Genomic DNA, 19,827 nt, shown 5'->3' with positions numbered 1-19,827 from the left:
TGCTGCGTAAGCCACCAAATCTGGGGACCAATTTGATACTTCAACATAATTTAGTCTAACTGACCCATACAAATGGTAGGTCTGTACGTATGTTGATCTAAGAGCCATTAGTTCTAAAGCCTAGCTCTCCCACTATCAGATTAGGTAAGCTCTGAAGATTTTCAGTGTCTTCCATCAACCAAGTCCAAGAATCTGGGATATCCTAAGTTGTGGGTCGGGGTGGATAGCATGTAAAATATTCTAAGAGCTGTGTAGTAAGTACTCATACGTCTTGAAGAATGCACTGAGTGATCTAGGCTCTTCCCACCTTCCCGGCCTCATGTCTGTCCACTCAACCCCACCCTGAGCGCTGATGTCCCAGTCCCAAACTGGGTTTCCTTAAGGGGCTTGCCTCACCTCAGAGCTCTGCACATGCTGTTCCCTTGGCCTGGAAGACTTTTCCCCCAGCTGCCGCCCCACTTCTCTTTCCTTGCTAAGTCCTAGTGCTTACTTATCCTTCAGAAAAAATTGATGAGAACAGTGGGGACAGCATCTCAAGTACTCACATCATAACCTCAGCACCTGCACAAGGAAAGTATGCAAGAAATAGCTGATAAAGCAGATGGATTAGCTAAGAATGACTACTGACATGTTAGGGTGCGAGGGTTGTTTTGTTTCTGAATGTCTAGCCTACCCATACTGCGGTTCTGCTTCTACAAGAAAAAAATTAGAAAGTAAGAAAATCACAAATTCTTCTCAAAGGAGTGTTTAATTATTAAAAACAGGCACAGCTTATGTTATGTATATTTTCACAACAATTTTTAATTTTTAAAGTGTTTTAAAAAAAAAAGGGCAGAAAACTTGTCAGATACCAAAGAAGTTCTTTTGGAGCATTGCCCACCTCTCCACCTTAGTCTGCCCCTCCATCAACACATCACACTCTGTCCCACTTGGACAGAATGCATCCACCCAGCTCTCTTCCTGCATCCTTTGACTTGAGTGATGCACTCACAGTCACCAGCATGGATCCTGAACAGGTGGCTCTCGTGCCTTAGCTCTGGTCCCCTCAGGAAACAGACTCCTGATGTCTACCTCAGGCCAGGCCTGAGACAACGCAAATTTGATTTTTAGATCACCAGCAAATTCTTTTTAGAACCCTGTCTGTTTCACCTCAGCCCAAGTCTTGTTTTTTTGTTCAACAGCAGCCACGCTGACAGGCTGCCAGCAGGCCTGAGTGGGTAGGAGAGGTATTGTCCAGTTGGAAGGAGTTTTCTGTCACTCTGGATTAAAACACACAAGCTAAAAAAACCAAAGAGGATATCAATTATATTGCAAAGTAGTTCTCCTTGGGAAAAAGGATAGAAGCTGTAGATCTACTGGGTCTTTGTTTAGATAATGGTTCAGCTTCACTGACCCTGGTTGAGACAGTCTGTGAAAGACAGTTCCCAATAAATGATAAAATCCAAGAGTAGCTCCAACCCCCACACTCCACTCTAGCCAAGTTTAAGGTCCCAGAAAGAGAAACACAGGCACAGAGAACTCTGATTATAGCCTGCCCCACAGGGAGTCTAAACCCGAAGATCCTTCTCAGCTGTGGCATCACCAGTAGGGATAAGCACTGAGTCTTTCGGTAATCAGTCAAAGCAGGCCACCCAAATCACGCATTCCTTTGTCTGCACACAGACATAGGGTAGCCCCTGTGAAAGCACTAAGCTTCTGTTCCCTCCATTGTATGAATGTCCAAGTAGTCAGACAGGGTCCACCCAGGCACACAGTTTGGTTTCTTAGTAGCAGTTTATATGAGATGGATTATGCTTGCTGGATGAAAATAACTACCAGTCTAAGAACTGTCATATCAGGGTGGTGGGATATGGCTAGTTTTAGTCTTTTAATCAATTCCTTGGGTCAACTTTTCATTGTGATGTAGACACATCATTTTTAAAGAAGGTATTCTAAAAGATAAAAAAAATCTACAGCTCTCAAAAGATTTAAAAAGGAGGAATTACTGCACCTCAAACACTTCTTGCATTCCTTAATAACTGCTTATAGAGCCTCAATGTGTATAATTTATATCACTGACTAAAGAGTTTTAATTTTTAAAAACAGCCCCCTGGATGGCAGCCCTTTATCACTGAGAGAGCCATTCTCTGGACATTTTTCAGCTCCATTAATCTTTCTCCAGGTCCAGCAGCCAGAGGTCTCCATGTGGGGGCCATATCCTCAAGTCACAGAAATGGCAATTTTATAACAAGGGAAAATAACACTTCATTGTCAGTCCCTACTCTCCTTCCTGCTGAAGACAGACTTTAGACAGTTCTTTAGGAACTGCCTGTAATGATCCTCAAACAGATAGGATCCTTTACCTGCATCATAACCACTGAGTCAGCAATAGGCACATAATTTCCTTTCTCCCTAAATGGCTTATACATACTCCACCGAAATTTGTCACTGTGATACATACGGACACTAAATCTCTCAGACATTAAAAGCTCCAGGTAAGAAGGAGTTCTGTGTTGCCCACTACTGTGTCCCTGACACCAAGAACAGTACCTGGGCACACAGGAGGTGTCAATAAAGAGTGTTAAATGAGCTCGACTTGATTTGCCATTCCTTTTGGCACAACAGATAAAAGGACAATTAAACTTGTTTCTTGAACAGTATCATAGGGGAATCTCCACCACTGGAAAAGGTTAAACACAGACCTTCTGTTAGGGATAAAGTGGGAAATATTTATTTCTGCGCTGGGGAGGAGGCTGACCCAAATGACCTCTAAAGTCCCTTTGAACTTCTAGACCCTATAACCTCATGAACACCACTCCTTAAGAGAGTGTTTCAGCCGCCTAAAGCCTGTTCCCAGGTAGAGTAAATTACCACGCTCTGATTAAAATAAGATAATAGCTGCCCTGGGACTTGGATGCCTAAATACTAACTCATCCAAAATGTGGACACATCCCTAGGGGAGAAAGGCTCTTGCTAGTCATCAGACACACTCTGGAAAGAGCAGATGTGCTTCAGGGTCTTCTCAGAGCCAAGACTTAAAACCATTCCCAGGAAAATAGAGAAGCTAGGGGTCAAGATTAAAATGGAAATAAACAGTATGACACTAAACTGAAGCTTCTGTTTCCCAGCCAACTACAAATCCATTTAAGAAACGTCTGAATTTAGCCTTGAAGCTAAAATGGTTATAACTGAATATAACCATGCCATAAGCTAGAAAATACTGCATTTGATATATGAGGATAATATCAAATAACTAATGTCGTATTTACCTAGGATGTCACACTAAGATGTTCAAGTTCAAGAACGCCTGCCTAATGTGGAGGACAAGTTATTCTGACTGAACTTTTCTTCAATCTGAACAGGAGAGGCAGTTTGTAGGGAAAAAAATCTAATTCCAAAGGAGTAACTAGGGAAACTTTTCACACATAAATCAACTCTGGAATGATTCTTTTCTCTCAACACACTCTTCTTTTGTTGAAATCATACAGGGAAAAGGAGGGGCAGCAAATTCTACCATGAAGGAGTCAGTGTAGAGACTTTGGGGCTAGGTTTGGAGAATCTTCTGCATTCACTGGGGTTGTTTTAAAGACATAACTGTAAACACTACGCTTCAAATATTAACTGAATGAACAAAGTGAAACAGTTGAACAATTCCTTGGGAATTGTATCAAAAGACTTTTTAACTTTGTAATCAACTCCTAATTGCCCTACCACAGCTTCTTCAAAAAAAAAAAGTCTCCTGTTTTCAAACTGTAAGTAATTTAATCTTAATTTTAGTGACAAGGGGGAATGTGCAGAGAAAGCAGTTATCTCCTCCGTACACATTCACTTTGTAAGTCTCCTCTATTTTTTGAATGATAGAGGTCTTAGACACAAGAATTCTGTGGGACTAAGCTCACATCTGGTTGGCAGACCTGGTGTTGGATATGATTATGGCCACACAACTAAATCTTAAATTCACATACTGTTCCTATTTAACTGACATATATGAACTAACTAATTTATAGAAAATGTGCAGCAAATTATTTCTTCCACCTCCCCCATGCCTCAAGAATGCACCAACGACAAGTGTTATTGAAAAAGACAACTCTCCCCCAGAACATTTGCATTCCTAGCCACTCTCCAATTATTTAAAGCAGATATTGTTATTTTAGTTATTTGAATCAGTATCTGGATATAAGTGTGCTTGTGTGTGTGCTGGGAAGGCGGAGGGGGAGTAATGTAACCATATAAACTTGTAAACTTGACCTCTCTGAACCTCAATTTCCTCACCAGAAAAATAAAGGGATAAGTCCAGAGACTATGCAAATTCCCTCATTAACAACAATCTATGACCACTAATCACCAAGAGGAGACCTGAATTCTTAAGAGTACGTCGTTAAATATTCAAGTTTAAAATGACTAGAAGACCCACAGTTACACTTCAACATGACCGCGGCACATTTTCTGGCGGTGGAGAACGTCTTTGAAAGCACTTCGGCAGCTGAGCCACCAAACCTGGTTAGAACATGCAGAGGGGCCCTGAGAGATTCTGTGGGAGCGGGTGCAAAAAGCGAGTGTATCTGGGGGAGGAGCTGGGAGAAAAGTTGGGGGTTCTAAGAGCATAGTCTTGCATTTTGCATTTCTGGGCTTCCAGAATCTCCGTAAGACTTTCGTCTGTACCTGCAAAATGTCTCAAGCCACCACCTGCAGCCACACAGTTGTGGGAAGGAGAAGATAAACGGAAAAGGAGGTGGTAGAGCGGCAAGAACTTCGTTCGAGGCGCCCACAAAGCCCGTGGGGCGAAAGTGGACTCTGAACAGCGACAAAGAAAAGGGGAAAGAGAAAGAAGAGAACTCCGCCTTTCCCACCCGGCTCTGCTCCTTTCAGTAAAAAGGAAAGGCTGCCGCCGCCCCTTCCCTCCGCCTATCACCCGGGGATGCGGAGCCAGGTCTGAAACCGCACCCTGGAAGTCCCGCTGCCCTCGGACGCGGTCGGGTCGCGGGCTGAGCCTTGCACCCTCAGAGGCGCTGCAAACTCGGGGCCAGAGCATCACCCCGCCTCCATCCCTCGCTCCTTCGCCCCAGGCCGGTGGCACCCGATTCTCCACGCACCGCCCTCCCTTCCTCTTCCTTGCATCCCCGGCCCTCCGCCCCGGGCCTTCCAACCGCAGAGCATTTTAAGACTTCTACCCACCCTGACAAGGGGGCCCTTTGAAAACTTTGTGTCTGTGTGTCTAGGGCTTTTGTCCACATCCTGGGCAGGGCCCGGTCACCGACGTGGGTGCCTGAGGGTGTCCGGGATCTCACAATGAGCTGAGGAAGCCACCACGGTCATCCCATCCCTTTATTTCTGACCTGCTTCTACAACCGTGTGACACAAGTGCTTGGGCTAACGATTCCCACGCCCTGGTCGCCACTCGGCACGGGGGAGCCGGGAGGAAACCCCCGCACCCGGCGCCTTTCTCCACTGTCACGAGGGAAAAGGTGTGCGCTGGGAGAAGGAGGCAGCCAAGAAACAACCGTGGCTAAAAGGATCCTTTAAAAGAAAAAACAGGAAAAGGGTCCTTTCTCTCCTACATCCCCGGAATCGAGAGGATACACTGTTGCATCACGTAGTAGCCGAGCCTCTGGGCTCCTCGCCCTCCCTTCAGCCCCAGACGCGCGCCCAAATTCATGCACACACCCACAGCCGCCGCCGCCGCCGTACAGAGCCCACGCCCCGGCTCCTAGTATTCCCCGCTAGCACCCTCCCGAAAGCAGGGACCCCCACACCGCCCCACCCCACCCCGGCGCCAGAGGAGCAGCGGACGGGGATTGCGAGGCCCCAGCACTCACAGACGGTCTCCCAACGGCCACGGCCATCGCGGCTGCGGCTCCAGCTGCGCCTGGGTGCTCTCTGCCAACACTGGCTGCTGCTTGGGCTCCGGCTCGCCTCCCCCGCGCCTCCCTTGCGGCTGCGCTCTGCTAGCGCCCGGCTCCCGCGCGCCACCAGCGGCATCTGCTCCCCCCACGCCGCCGCCCCTCCCGCTTTATTAGAGCAACATGGCCACCCGCCTGGAAGGGACCATTTGCTTCCCCAGGAAGGGGTGTGAGCCTGCGCACCCGGACTGAGGCGGAGGGAGGGAGGATGGTGGGCCAGCCTTCTGCCCGGGTCAGCCAGCTAGGGTCTTAGGGCTCGCCCTCCCCAAATATAGCGGCCAGCCCCAAAATGACCTTCTTGGGTGCCACCGAGATGCCCCCAGCCTGTGTGCCGGCCGCCACCCCCCGTTCCATCACATGCTGGAGTCCGAGTAAAAGCCTGGGCGCGGAGGTCCCAGTCCCGCGTCCCGCCACGCGTTTCGCCAAGCGCATGGCTGGAGCGGCTGCGGAGAGATGGGACACTTGGGCGAGACAGGTCCACGGGGACAGCATCTCGCGGAAAGTTAGCCCCAGGCAAGCACGCCCAACCCGGAGGAACTGGCTTGGAAGGGGTGCGGGCCGCTAGGGAGAGCGGTAGGCGACCTAGGTGGGGCTGGGCAGATCCCCGCAAGGGAAGAGTTGCCCCTCCACAGGTCTCTTCCTAAGGGAGAGACTAAAAGACCGGCAGCTGGAAGCTGTCACTGTAGCGTGCGGCCGGGTAGGCGACCAGAGCAGATAGGAAGAGGCCGTAGTAGTTGCTGCCGCAGACGGCTAACCGCCTGCTGGAGAGGAAGAAAAGGACGCCTCCGCTGGAGAATTAAAGCAGCTGTTGGCTGCCCTAGAGCGTGGGGGCCGAGGCCTCCCCCGGGTGTAACGAGAGAGCTGGGCACACGTGAGAGCTCAGCCGAATTTTTTGATCGCTGGAGACCCGATGACCCGGAGGCAGGCGCGCGGGGCTGCGGCTGGAGGGCGCGGCGACGGCGCCAGGCGGGTGACCCTGGAGTCGGTGCGACTCCGAGCGCGTGGGACTGAGAAATTGCTTCATGATGGGAAAGGATTTTTCCAGCAGATGTTGGGGCATTCCTGCGTGTCTGGATGTCGGGCATAATGGCAGGGTCCTGGTGCGTCCCGGTAGCGCGGTACCGGTGCAAGGTCTGGGCGGTGAGGCGTGCCGGAGGTGCTGTAGGTTCCCCCAGCCTCTCACGGGGCAGGGGAGGGGGATCCACGGCGACAGGTGATTGAGTGTAGCGTCTGTTGGACTGGATCCAAGCGCAGGGAAAATGTGGGGTGGCGATGAAGGGCTGTGATCAGCCCACGGGATTGCGCCCTCAGGGAAAACCCGGCCTATTCAATTAGGTGAAAGACAAACCACCTCTTTAGACTGGGGCGCCTCAGAGTCTGACCTGAGACCTCAAGCACCCAGGTTTCTCCGGGCCTTGCCTCTGCCTTTCCCGCGATATCTGCCCACGATGGGCCCCAGGATTCAAACGCGCCTCTCAGCCTTTGGCTATGGATGAGTGGGCTCCGAGCGCGCGTCCCAGTGCTGAGAGGCAGACACTGGCTTGCCCCCGGACGGGTCGAGAGGCTAAATTCGACCGGCTGGACGCTGGTGGGACAGCCAGGAATGAAAGTCTCCATGAAAGATGAGGATCTCTGAATGGGGGCTCTTCAGTCTGTGGGCGGGCCCAGACCGGCAGAACACTAACCTCTTCAGTTCTGATCAGTTTCTACCCCTAGACTTCAAATCTTCTGAAGACAAGGACCACCATTTTATATCGAGCATATTTTGGGCACGCTGTAAGTGTTGTGTTAGGATTACGACTTGCATGGATGCTAGGCAAAGGGAGGGGGAAGAAATGCTTCTCTCTGCCGCTTTCTGTGTATAGATACTTTGCTCCTTGTCCCAGAGGGAAGATTAGACAGCGGCACTGCCCATGGACAAGAGGTCTTAGGTAAACCCTATGAAAAGACAGCTCCGCAGGCTGCCAACCGGATGTAAGGGCAATTTCAAACCAACTCTCCACCTTGTGTTTTGTTGACCATACCACACTGCAGGATTTTGTTGATTGTTTTTAATTTTGTTTACTTATTTTGCTGGCAAATGCTTATATTGAAAATATCTGATTAGAATGTGAACTCCTTACCTTTGTTGGTAGGTTAGTTTATTCTCATCACAAATGCTGGAAACACAATTCACATACCATACAATTTACCAGTTTAAAGTACACAATTCAGTAGTTTTTTTTTTTAATATATTCACCAGTTCCAGTCTCACAATTTCCTCCCTTTGTTCCTTCAGTCCTAGGAGTGGTAACAACTTAACGTTATTAGTCTTTCCAGGACTTGCCATACCTTATTTATTCTACTTTATTGCTTCCCAAATTTTAGTACATACAAATCACTTGAGAATCCTGTTAAAATGCAAATTCTAAAATCAGTAGGTCTTGGGTGGCACCTGATAGACTTTAGTTCCATCAAGCTCCCAGGTGATGCTCATATTGCTGATCAGCTGATAATTCCAGACTAACAAGTGTTTACAGTTCTAAACTAATCCCTTTATGTAAGATTCTTTTTTCTTTTGAAACATCTGCAGTAATTTTTTTCCACTAAGACTTTGATATATATGGAAATGAAAAAAAAAAATCAAAATTGTCACTCATAAACTCAATCTCCTTCTTTCCCTGTTGTTAAAACAGTTGTTTAAAAATTCATTCTAGCCAATGTTAAATTTACCAATAATTCTCGAACTCTACCCTGCTCATGCTTTTTATTCTATTTGAAAATCAGGATAATATTTGCCCTTCTTCAGTCTTTGGCATTTCTTATTTTTCTCTGGTTTCCCAAAGCTGGCTAATATTGATTCTACAATCACTTACACAAAGTCTTTCATGGATAATTTATTTTAGTCCTAGAAAGTTTAACTCACTTAAAACAATCAGTTGCTCATTTACCACATTGGATTTCAGTAGCCTTTTAATCATGTTTACACTACATTTTTAATTTTTAAAAGATTACTCTGTTTGAGAGAGGAGGCAAATAAAAGTTAAGGAGGTTTGACTTTTCTTTGCCATCTGATAGCATATCATCAGTACCACATGGTGACTTTCATCCTTTCTTTTCATCCTCTTGTGGCAAGTCTTACTTGACAAGCAATACATTTTGAAAATTTTGTGATATTATTTGTAAAAGCAAAAATTATCTAAACCTACAAGAAAGTGTCAATCCTTGTAGGCTTGTGCTACTCTTTAATACATGCTGTTTTTAAAATCTGATCTCATTAAGGAGCATCCTGTGAAGTGACACATTCTCCCTGGAGTAAGATGACTTGGCCTGATGGTCAGTCTCCTTGGCAGCCAGCCCTGGAGCTGAGTCAGTTCCCATAGTACTGGCATCTCTAATTCTCAGATAATTCCTTTCTCGCTATAGCCAGTTATTGTGGTATCTGGCTATACCACAATACCTTTTTCTATGTATGTAGTTGTATGTAGAAAATGTATGTAGTTGAAGTCCCTTCAACTACTAGATACATTGCCTCTAAGTTGGAATAGAATTATACATACATACCTGTATATTCTGACAGCAATATCACTTCTATATTCTCACATTTTATCTCAGCCCATTTGCTCCCCATCATTCTACCATCAACAATGTCCACCAGCTGAATAACTCTCTAGTGCATGGGGTTACACTGCACCCTCATCATTCTTCTTGTAAACTTGTTCCTTTTGAATGAGATAAAACTGTCTTATTTCAGTCATAAGTTCCTTGCTACCTCATCTATCAATATCTGTTGGATTGCATTCATCTCCTTTTGCTACTTTTTTTCAAGTTCAGATTGCTTTGCCATTAATTCTCTCTTTCCAACGTAAGATTTCAAAATTCACTGGCACTATACTTCTGTTTCATTTAGTTCTACTTGGATAAACAGAAGTGGATATTGGTTGGTTGGTATAACAAATTTTGGCAGGTTATGCTCCATGCTTCATTATTATAATCTGTTATAATATATGTAACATTATTACACCCTATTATATTCTGTTATAACAGAATTAGCCATTGCAAAGCTGCCTCTTTATTCATCCACAGTGAAAAACATGGCCTTGCGATTCAGGACAATTAGATTCATGTTCCTTCACTGCCAAATATCATAAGCTATGCAGTTTTTTTAATTGATGTATTTGTTTGAATATAGGCTAAGTTGCTGTAATAGAGATACCCCAAAACTCAGTGGCCCAAAAAAGATGTTCATTTCTCTCTTGTGAAATAGTCCAGGAGGTGGTGGTGAGCAGTCCAGAGAGACTGGCAGCTATGCTTCTTGAGATCATCCAGGGATCCATGGTCCTTCATTGCTGCTTCTTGCGCCATCAACTTCTGATCGTTATCTCACCTGCTGTGATCTAAGCTGGTTCACCAAAACCATATTCATAGTCTAGCCCATGGGAAGGGTGAAGAAGAGGAAGTGGAAGGAAAGCAATATCCTTTTAAGTAAATGACATGGTGATAGCCACGTCACCTCTGCTCACAGTCCACTGCAAAAACTCAGTCACATGAACATTCTCTGTAGGGGTAGCTAGGATATGTAATCTCTTATATAGCAACAATATGCCCTCTAAAACATGGGAGAAGGATCCTATTTATAAAAGGAAGAAATGAGAAATGGATACTGGGAGAAAATTGCAATTTCAGAGGTAATATATTTACACAGTTAAAAAATAAAATAATAGAATGAAGTATTATAGATTGAATATTCCATAGAATGAATTAGTATAGAATGATGTCTCCTACCTTATTCACCCTCTGTCTAGTCCTCACCCCTCTCCTCAAGAAGGAAGTACTTCATTAGTGTCCCATGTATCTTTCCAGAGTTTTCTTAAGCAACTTCAAGCAAATATAAATATATGTTCTTGTCTTTGTATTTTCTGCTCAATTCTGCTGTGAACTTGAAACTGCTCTAAAAAATAAAATCTATTAATTAAAAAATATATATGTTCTTATTTCCTACCCTGTTCCGTTTTACATTTTAAAAAACCCTATACTGTGTGTATCATCCTGCACCTTGTTTTATTTAACAATGTGTTTTGCACATTCTTTTATATAAGTGTCTAATTATCATCCTCAATCTTTTATACTACTGCCTAGTATTTTTAATGTCGTACTGTTATCTATTTAACAGTTCCATTGGCAAATTCCGAGTTGTTTCTAATCTTTTGCCATTACAAACACTGCTACAATAATAATCTTGTGCTTGTCATTTTGAACATATGAAAGCATATCTGTAAGATACATATCCAGAAGTGAGATTAGCCAATCATATGATATTGAGCCAGCTTTTGATCTCTTTGAGTCCCATTTTCTTATGAAATGAAGCTCATATTCACCTCATGGATATGGTTATTGTGATAATGAAATAAATATAAAATTACTGTACACAGTATCAAAAACATAAAACAGAGTTACATTTATCAAAATATGTACAAGATTGATACTGTAAAAAATACAAAACACTGTTGAAAGAAAACAAAAGAAACCTAAATGAAGGGATATACCATGTTCATGGATTAGAAGACAATATTTTTCAAATGTAATTCTCCCCAAATCAATTTATATACAAATGTAATCCCAACTGAAATCCCAGGGAAATTTTTTATAGAAATTAACAATCCAAAATTTATGCAGAAACATGAAAGACCTAGGATAGCTAAAACAATTTTGAAGAAGAAGAACAAAGTTGTTGAACTTGACCTGATTTCAAGACTTACTAAAAAGATATAATAATCAAGACATTGTTTAATTGGCCAAAGTACAGTTGCACAGTCCTTTGAAAGAGTCCAGATGTAGACCCATACGTGTATGGTCAGTTAATTTTTAACAAAGGTGCCAAGGCAGTTTCATGGGAAATGATGGCCTTTTCAACAAATCATGCCAGAACCATTGGATATCTATATAGAAAAAAAAGAGAACCTCAACCCTTATTTCATTTATACACAAATACTAAATCCAAATGGATAATAAACCTAAATGTTAACACTGAAAGAGTGACACTTCCAGAAAAAAAATAAGAAAAATCTTAATGACTGAGCAAGACAATAATTTCTTAGAGGGGACAGAGAAAGCATTAACTGACAGGACATCATCAAAATTCAAGCCTTTGCTCATCAAAAGGCACTCTTGAGAAAATGAAAAGGCAAACCACAGACTGGGGAAAAAATATCTGTAATACTTGCAAAAAGGTTTTTTTTAATGAGTAAAATATGTGAACACACATCTGTTAGGAGGCAAAGATATCAAATAACATCCTATGAACTGAGAAGGAAGTTTGAGACTGAAAAATGAAGTAGGCAACTCCATAAAGTGAAATTAATGAAGTTTCTGGCGGGTAACTTATACACAGGCAAGATCGGGCAGACAACGATCCAATCCAGAGGCATTCACAGCTGCACTCTGCGACCCTGAATGGGGTGCAAGAGAATTTATAGGGGCCAGAGCTAAAAATAGAACTTGACTCCAAGGGAGAAGCACATCTGCACTGGTGGGAACTGGGGCTTTTCCTCCCCCTGGGGGTCTCATGACAATTAACCATCTGCATCAGCAAAAGGCATTCTTCCCATTTTCACATCAGATGAAGGCAAGGATAAAAGTTGATAGGGAACTTACCTAGCTTGAGCACATTCCTTGAGAGTAGGCTAAAGGCCAATCATGCAGAGAGGGGAGGGGTAAGACTGTGGGCCAAAGATGGAGCTAACAAAATGGATTCAGTATGGTTCAGCCAGATAACATTGTGAAAGAGATATATGTTTGGGCAAGTGCACATGAAATGATACTCAACATCACCAGTCTTTAGGGAAATGCAAATTAAACAGTTACATACCACCTACTAAAATGGTGAAAATTAGAGAAACTGGCAATACCAATTGTTAGGAAGGATGTGGAGTAACTGGAATTCTGACGCACTGTTAGTGAGAATGTAAAATATTCAATCACTTTGGAAAAACAGCTTGGCAGTTTCTTATGAAGTTAAACATATAATTACCATATAATTCAATAATTCCAATCAGAGGTTTTTACACAAGAGAGATAAGAACACATATCCACAAAAAGAATATTTATAGCAGCTTTACTCATAATAGCCAAAAAAATGGAAACAATCCAAGAGTCCTCAACAGGTTATTATGGAATTATGGAAAATCTATACAATTGGACACTACTCAACAATAAAATAAACTACAGATACATGCAAAATGTGGATAGGTCTCAAAAGCATTACTTCAAGTCAAACAAACCAGACAAAAAAAGTACACAGAAATAATTCCATTTATATGAAAGTCTAAAAACACAAAACTGTAGTTACAGAGGACAGTACAGTACGGTGGTAGAGTGCATGCCTAGCATGCATGAGGTCCTGGGTTCAAACCCCAGTACCTCCATTAAAAATAAATAAACCTAATTACCTCCCCCCAACAAAAAAAAGATAAATAATTTAAAACATACCGTTTTTTTTTTAAAAAAAAAACCTGTAGTAACAGAAAGCAAAATAATGGTGGCCTGGGTTCTCAGGAAGGGAGGATTGACTTGAAAGGGCACAAGAGTTGAAAGCGGGCATACCAGTTTTTGGAGTGATGAAACTGTTCTAAATTGTGATTGTGGTGATGACTACATGGGTGAATTTATTTGTTAAACCTTATTGATCTGTATACTTAAATTGGGTGTATATTATTGTATATCAGTTATACATCAATAATATTTATTTTTGAAATTACTGTACTAGTGTAGCTGTTGTTATGTTAAAACCTGTAAGAGTAGGTCTCTTTCTCTAGAAGTCATCACATACCATCAAACTTCTGTTGAGATTTATTGAATGGCTACTCTGTCAGACGTCATGCATATTTCATTTAGTCATCACAGCAGCCCTCTGATTTCTCCCTGTTTTACAGATGAAGATGGTGAAGCACAGAGACATTAAGGAAATTGTCTAATGTCCAATTATCATTGTGATACTAGCAAACAGCACAGCCAGGATTCAAACTTAGGTTTGTTAGACTTCATCCCCTCCTTAGCACCCGCACCTTTCTTCATGCAGCTCTTACCAAGTCTAAGGAGAATCACCTGTGTCACTAAAACACTAAGAAACATAAGGTTTGGCATTTGAAGGAGAATCTTTAGATGTGAGGAAACAGCTGATCAAGCAGCCCTACTCGGTTCTTACTGAGTATATGTTTAGCACAACCTGGAACATCTCCTATGTGTATGCACTCAACATATATTCACTGTTGTTGTTTTGCTATAGTATTTCACCTGATACTTCCTTCCTGCTGCCACTACCATACTGACACCCAGGGTCTGCTGATCCCATTTAATGCTCTGGTCCCAACCCAGGTAAAACACCTCCCTATTTCCCCCTCAGCCCAAAGTAAAATTGACTGGAATATTGAAGAAGAAAAAAAATAAAAGACTTTCATTCTAGTGGCGTATAAAAGGGAAATAAGCAAAGTGCACAATCAGAATGAAAACCACGTGACTTACAAAATATTTACCATCTATTCATTAAATGTTTATCAATCATACACTATGGAAACAAGCAAAGTGTAAAACAATGTGTATATTATGCCCCATTTCCATAAAAAGAAGAAAGAGAAAGGCTTCTAAGTGAATGTGTATAGAATATCTTCAGAAGAACGCACAGGAAACTGCTAATAGTGTTTGCCTCTGTGAAAGGGCATATAGAGCCAGTGTGGGACAAAGTAATAAACGCTATGGGTGCCTCAACCATATCCATTTTACCCAAATGCTTTTGGAAAACTGACTTTTTCTCCAGGGAAGCCTCTGATAGATATAAGTATGGTTCCATTCCCTTGACAGTGACCTGTTCTGTGTGACCCAGTTCTGTCTGGTGAAATGAGAGGAGAGGTTTGCTGAAAGCTTCTGGGATTGTGCTTTCTCACTCTTAGGAGAAATTCAGAGGTCAGCGTTTCTCTCTACTGTTGGACACAAACAAGGAAGCATGAAGACCAGCTGTTTCCATTTCACAACTATGAAAGAAATCAGCCTCAGGCTGAAGCCCACAGACTGGAGAACAGAGAAGAAACGCAGAAAAAATCTGGTCCTTGATTATACCGTTAAGCTGCTAAATCAACTAACTCTTGAACCCTATCTAACTTTGATAAGTGAACTAATACATTTACCTATCACTTAAGTCAGTTTTAGTCAATTGTCAGGTTTCTGTTACTTTCAGCTGAAAATAATGCAGACAGAGACTAACTTTCTTCTTTTATATGCTTTCTATCTTTTCCTTTTTAAATCGTGTGTGTGTGTGTGTATATATGTGTGTGTGTGTGTGTGAGTGTGTGTATACACACACATATATATACACCTATTTTAAAAGATTTTAAGAAACTGTGTTCCAAGCATTGATAAATAGAGTATTCAAGAAAAATCCCCTTCAGTCTTAAGGGTTTTTTTTTTTAGGAGGCTAGCTTTTTTCCCCCTCAATGAGTTCAACTGTTCCAACTCCTCTACAAGGAAGACACGGGTTTGACCTTTACAGAGTTAATATAGGTTGAGCTACATGAAACTGACATTTTGTAGGTCATAATGGTCAAATTTTGGCAGTTTTACAGTATGAATCACTAACCATAGTGTTTATGTAGAAGAAATTACGCACGATATTACTAGGGGCATCAGTCTTCTGTTCCAATGCCCTGAATACCCTTGGCCATTGATGAACTTTCCCTTGGGCTTTCCTTGGTTGCTGGCTATTTTCATCATTTCTACCCCTAGGTCATAGAGAATTGATGGAGAAAGACCAGAACCCCATAGATCAGATCAATACATATTCATACTGTCTACACCTGTTTTTTTGTTTTTGTTTTGTTTTTTATATTTTCTAATGCCTGTCATTCCCTCTAGCAGCTATGCCATGCTTTCTATGTACAGAGAAAACCAAGTCATCTCAGCAGGAATGTCCTATTTCCCCTCCTGTACAAACTGACATCTGTATCTACAGCCCTCAGCTTCCCTTTTCCTTTCCAAAGATGCTGTCCCCAGACTCTGCCCTCCCAAATGTCTGATGTTGGAGCGGAAGGTAAAGAAAACAAAAAGACACTAATATATCATGGCATAGAGTATTGGTTAGCTATTTCTGCATAACAAGTTACCCCAAAATATAGTGACTTAAAATGATAAACACTTATTATCTCACAGTTTCTGTGGGTCAGGAAATCAGAGGTGGCTTGTCTGGGTGGTTCTGGCTCAGAGTCTCCTATTGACACTGCAGTCACGATGTTGGCTGTGGCTGCAGTCGTCTGAAGGCTTGGCAAAGGTTGAAAGATCTGCTCCCAAGGTGGCTCACTCAGATGCCTGGCAAGTTGGCATTGATTGTTGGTGAAAGGATGCAGTTCTCCCCATGCAGTCTTCTCCACAGGGCTGACTGAATGTCCTTATGACATGGAAACTGACTTTCCCAAAATAAGTGATTCACAACAGAGAAAAGAGCAAGGTGGAAGTCACAATGTCTTTTACAAGCTAATGTAAGAAAAATCACTCTGTATCATCCCTGCAATATCCTATTGGTTATCAAATTATCTCTATTCAATACAGGATGTGAATACACAGCAGTTACCAAGAGGCAAGAATCAAGGGTTACCAACAAGCAAGAATCACTAGGGACTATCTTGGTAGCTGACTACCACACTTAGCTACTACCTTCTCCATTTTACAGATGAGAAAACTGATGCTCGTAAGGTCTACAGATTATGTTGAATAAGAAGGTGGTCGAGGCTGATGGGAAGCCAATGCAGTCTGACTCTTAAGCCTACTGCATCATCCTGGCTCCAACGTGGAGACACACTGTTCTGGAATGACTTTGAATTGTTTGGTCACTGTTAAATTATTTAATTTTTTAGACTAACAATATTTTATTTTTCATTTTTCTTATAAAGCTGTACCTATGGTGGACATTCAGTGAATAGTTATTTATGCATCCAGCCAATAAAGCAACTTTAAAAAATGGAAGGGCTAATACTCTTATTACAAAGTTTTGACATGAGTACTGTGCATGTCTGTTTGATATTTCAGTTTCAGCAGCAAATTATGTTAATAATAATATAATATATGAAAATAGTAATAATAATAATTATTATTATTATTATGGGATTTGAAAGAGTGATTGGACATGAATCAAAGTGACCCTGAGAGGACTGGGTTGAAAAAAGAGGCCAAGTCCATCAGTTTTTGGGGGGGTTAATTCCAAACAGAGTTTGATCACCTGTCTCTTTCTCTCCCTGATCCTTCTTATCATCAGTCTTCCCAGTTAGATGAAACAGACTAACCAGAAAGGGATTGAATTTAAATGTGTAATCAACTCTTTCTCTGGTCCTATGCAATAACAAGGTTTATATTTGTGTCTGGATTAAAAACATTTTTTTACTTTTAATTTTTGTTTAGATATATTATATGTGTGTGTGTACCATACATACATGTATTTGTTTGCTTGTTTATTTATTTATAAGAATCTTACAATCGAATAATCTAACCACTCAGAGAAAAGTATATTAACATGCTGGTATATTTTCTTCTAAAACAGTGAATTTTTTAAATAATTAAGTGATGCTAAAAATAGTCTTTATATCTTTTTTCTACTTAACATTTTTATATTGTTGAAGATTCTTCAAGAATATTACTTGTTAATAGTCCATTGATTATTTCTGATTATAGGTGTACTATGACCTCTTTGCAAAAAATTTGGAAATTTCTGAAAAATATAAGAACAAAGATATCTCATAGCCTACCATTGAGATAGCAAATGTCAATGTTTATGTATATTCACTTCTATATTTTTTCTATACATATTTATATAGAGAGATAAATATATATTTGTAAAAACAGAAGGGGTATTTCTTTTATAGTCACTTTTTCCACTTAAAAGTATATCAGAACATTTCTCCATATTAATGCATACAAGCCTTCATTACATTTTTTTTTTTTAATGTTTTTCCTTTTTTTTTTTCCCTTAATGGTGGTACTGGGGAATGCACCCAGGACCTCATGCACGCCAAGCACGCTGTATGCACCCCCAACCCCCTTCATTACATTTGTAATGACCACAACTACCCACTGATATCTAAATAATTTCTATGTTTTCTTTTTTATAAATAACTCTGTGGTCAACAGCCTAGCATATACACCTTCACTGCTTATTTAGTTATTTCCTTAAACTCCTGTAAGTGGGACTGGTAGATATTAAAGGAACTTGAGAAAAACCCTCACCTTTAGCCACCTCTCTCTTACTGCCCTCAGTACTTTGTAATAGCTCCCTCTACATTTCAGGGGTGTTGTAGAAATATTCTTTATTTAATGCTGTGTATAAAGATTATAAAGTAGAAATATATCCAATAGCGTCTTTTTTTTTTTTCCTTTTGGTGATGTTACTGTTTTTGGTTTTGGTTCGAGCAACAGAAATAGACACTGGCTAAAGTTATCAAAGTAGACATTCATTGTAAGGATCTGGATAGCTCACATAGGAGTGAACAGTCAGGCCTCACATAGGAGAGGAACCACCCTCCAGGTATTACTAATGGCAGGACTCAGCTTTATTTTCCAATGTTCTGTCACTCTGCCCAAGACTCAAATGCCCAGGTAAATATCTGGCTGGTCTAGCTTGGATTGGGTGCCCACCTCTTATCCCCTATGTGTGTGTGCACCTGCATCTTGATGGATCCCACCAAAATCCCAAGGCAGAGACATATGTAGTCCCCCAAATAAAAATGGAAATACTCTTTTCAAAAGAAGGAGAAAGGGCTGCTGGACAGGCAAAAGCAACCGTGAGTATATCAGGATGCCATTTGTATTCAAATATGCCTATGAAATTCCAGGGTACAAGTTCATGTCTATAGACTTCTTTAAATGACAACAGAGAAGGCATTAAGTAAACATGTTTCAATATTTAAGCATAAGTTGGGGATCCAGGTAAGTCTCAGAGGGAAACGATCTTTAATAATACATAAAATTCATCTGTTAAGAGAGGAGGCCCATGATGGGCAGATCGTGACCTGCCAGTAAAGGCTAAAGTAGAGTTTGGGGTGCAAGATGCTTATTAGGGATGTGGAAAGAAATGGGATGAAGCCAGACTGGGCACAGGGAGAATTTGAACTGTAATGTAGACCAAATAAGAGTTGTCCCTCTTTGGGCAGAGATGGTGGGCCTTATATCTGCCTTGCTCAGATCCTATATGGGCTGCTTCTGGACACTGTGCCCTTAGGAAGGGTTTTTCTCTACAACTGGGGCAGACCCTAAAGGAGCTAATAGTTGAGACTGCTATCTGCACTCCCAGTGGCTGGGAATCAAATCCTTCCTTAAAAGGGATTGATGTTGTGTATTTGTTTACCACGAGCCACAGGTCCTTTTAATTTTTTCCAGTTTCAAAGCAATTTTTTATAGGCTATCATTTTTAATTAACCCTTCTATTTAAAAATGTTTTTACATTGCAGAAAAGTTGTGAAGATATATACAGAACATGGATGGACCTAGAGATTATCATATTAAGTGAAGTAAGTCAGATAGAGGAAGACAAAGATCGTATGATGTCGCTTATATGGACTCTGAAAAAAAAGATACAAATTTTATTTACAAACCAGAAATAGACCCACAGACATAGAAAACAAACTGTGGTTACCAGGGGGGAAAGGGGGAGTAGAGGGATAGATTAGGAGTTTGGGATTAACAGATACACATGACTATATACAAAATACATAAACAACAAGGACCTACTGTATAGCACAGGGAACCATACTAAATGTCTTGTTATGAGCTGTAATGGAAAAGAATCTGAAAAAAAATATGCATACAAGCATATTTTTATACAAGTATAACTGAATCACTTTGCTGTATACCTGAAACTAATGTATATCGATCACGCGTCAATAAAAAATAAGAATTTAAAAAAATGGTATATAGCGTTCTCACATAACCCATACTC

The 19,827-nt window shown here is 41.6% G+C and overlaps 1 protein-coding gene across 1 annotated transcript in view; it reads right to left on the bottom strand.

Annotated features, from left to right (window-relative positions):
- The window catches only part of SEPTIN11 (septin 11), an 80,299-nt gene extending 74,311 nt beyond the window's left edge, over positions 1-5,988 (bottom strand). The window contains exon 1 of the mRNA XM_006198233.4: positions 5,796-5,988. Coding sequence (XP_006198295.1) covers positions 5,796-5,822 — 27 coding nt within the window. The 5' untranslated portion in view covers positions 5,823-5,988. The remainder of the gene's footprint in view (positions 1-5,795) is intronic.
- Between the last annotated feature and the right edge of the window lie 13,839 nt (positions 5,989-19,827).

The sequence above is a fragment of the Vicugna pacos genome, chromosome 2, assembly GCF_048564905.1.
Source record: "Vicugna pacos chromosome 2, VicPac4, whole genome shotgun sequence".
NCBI classification, from domain to species: Eukaryota; Metazoa; Chordata; class Mammalia; order Artiodactyla; family Camelidae; genus Vicugna; species Vicugna pacos.
Note: the sequence above shows the minus strand (reverse complement) of the source record. Positions and strands in the feature narration are given on the sequence as shown.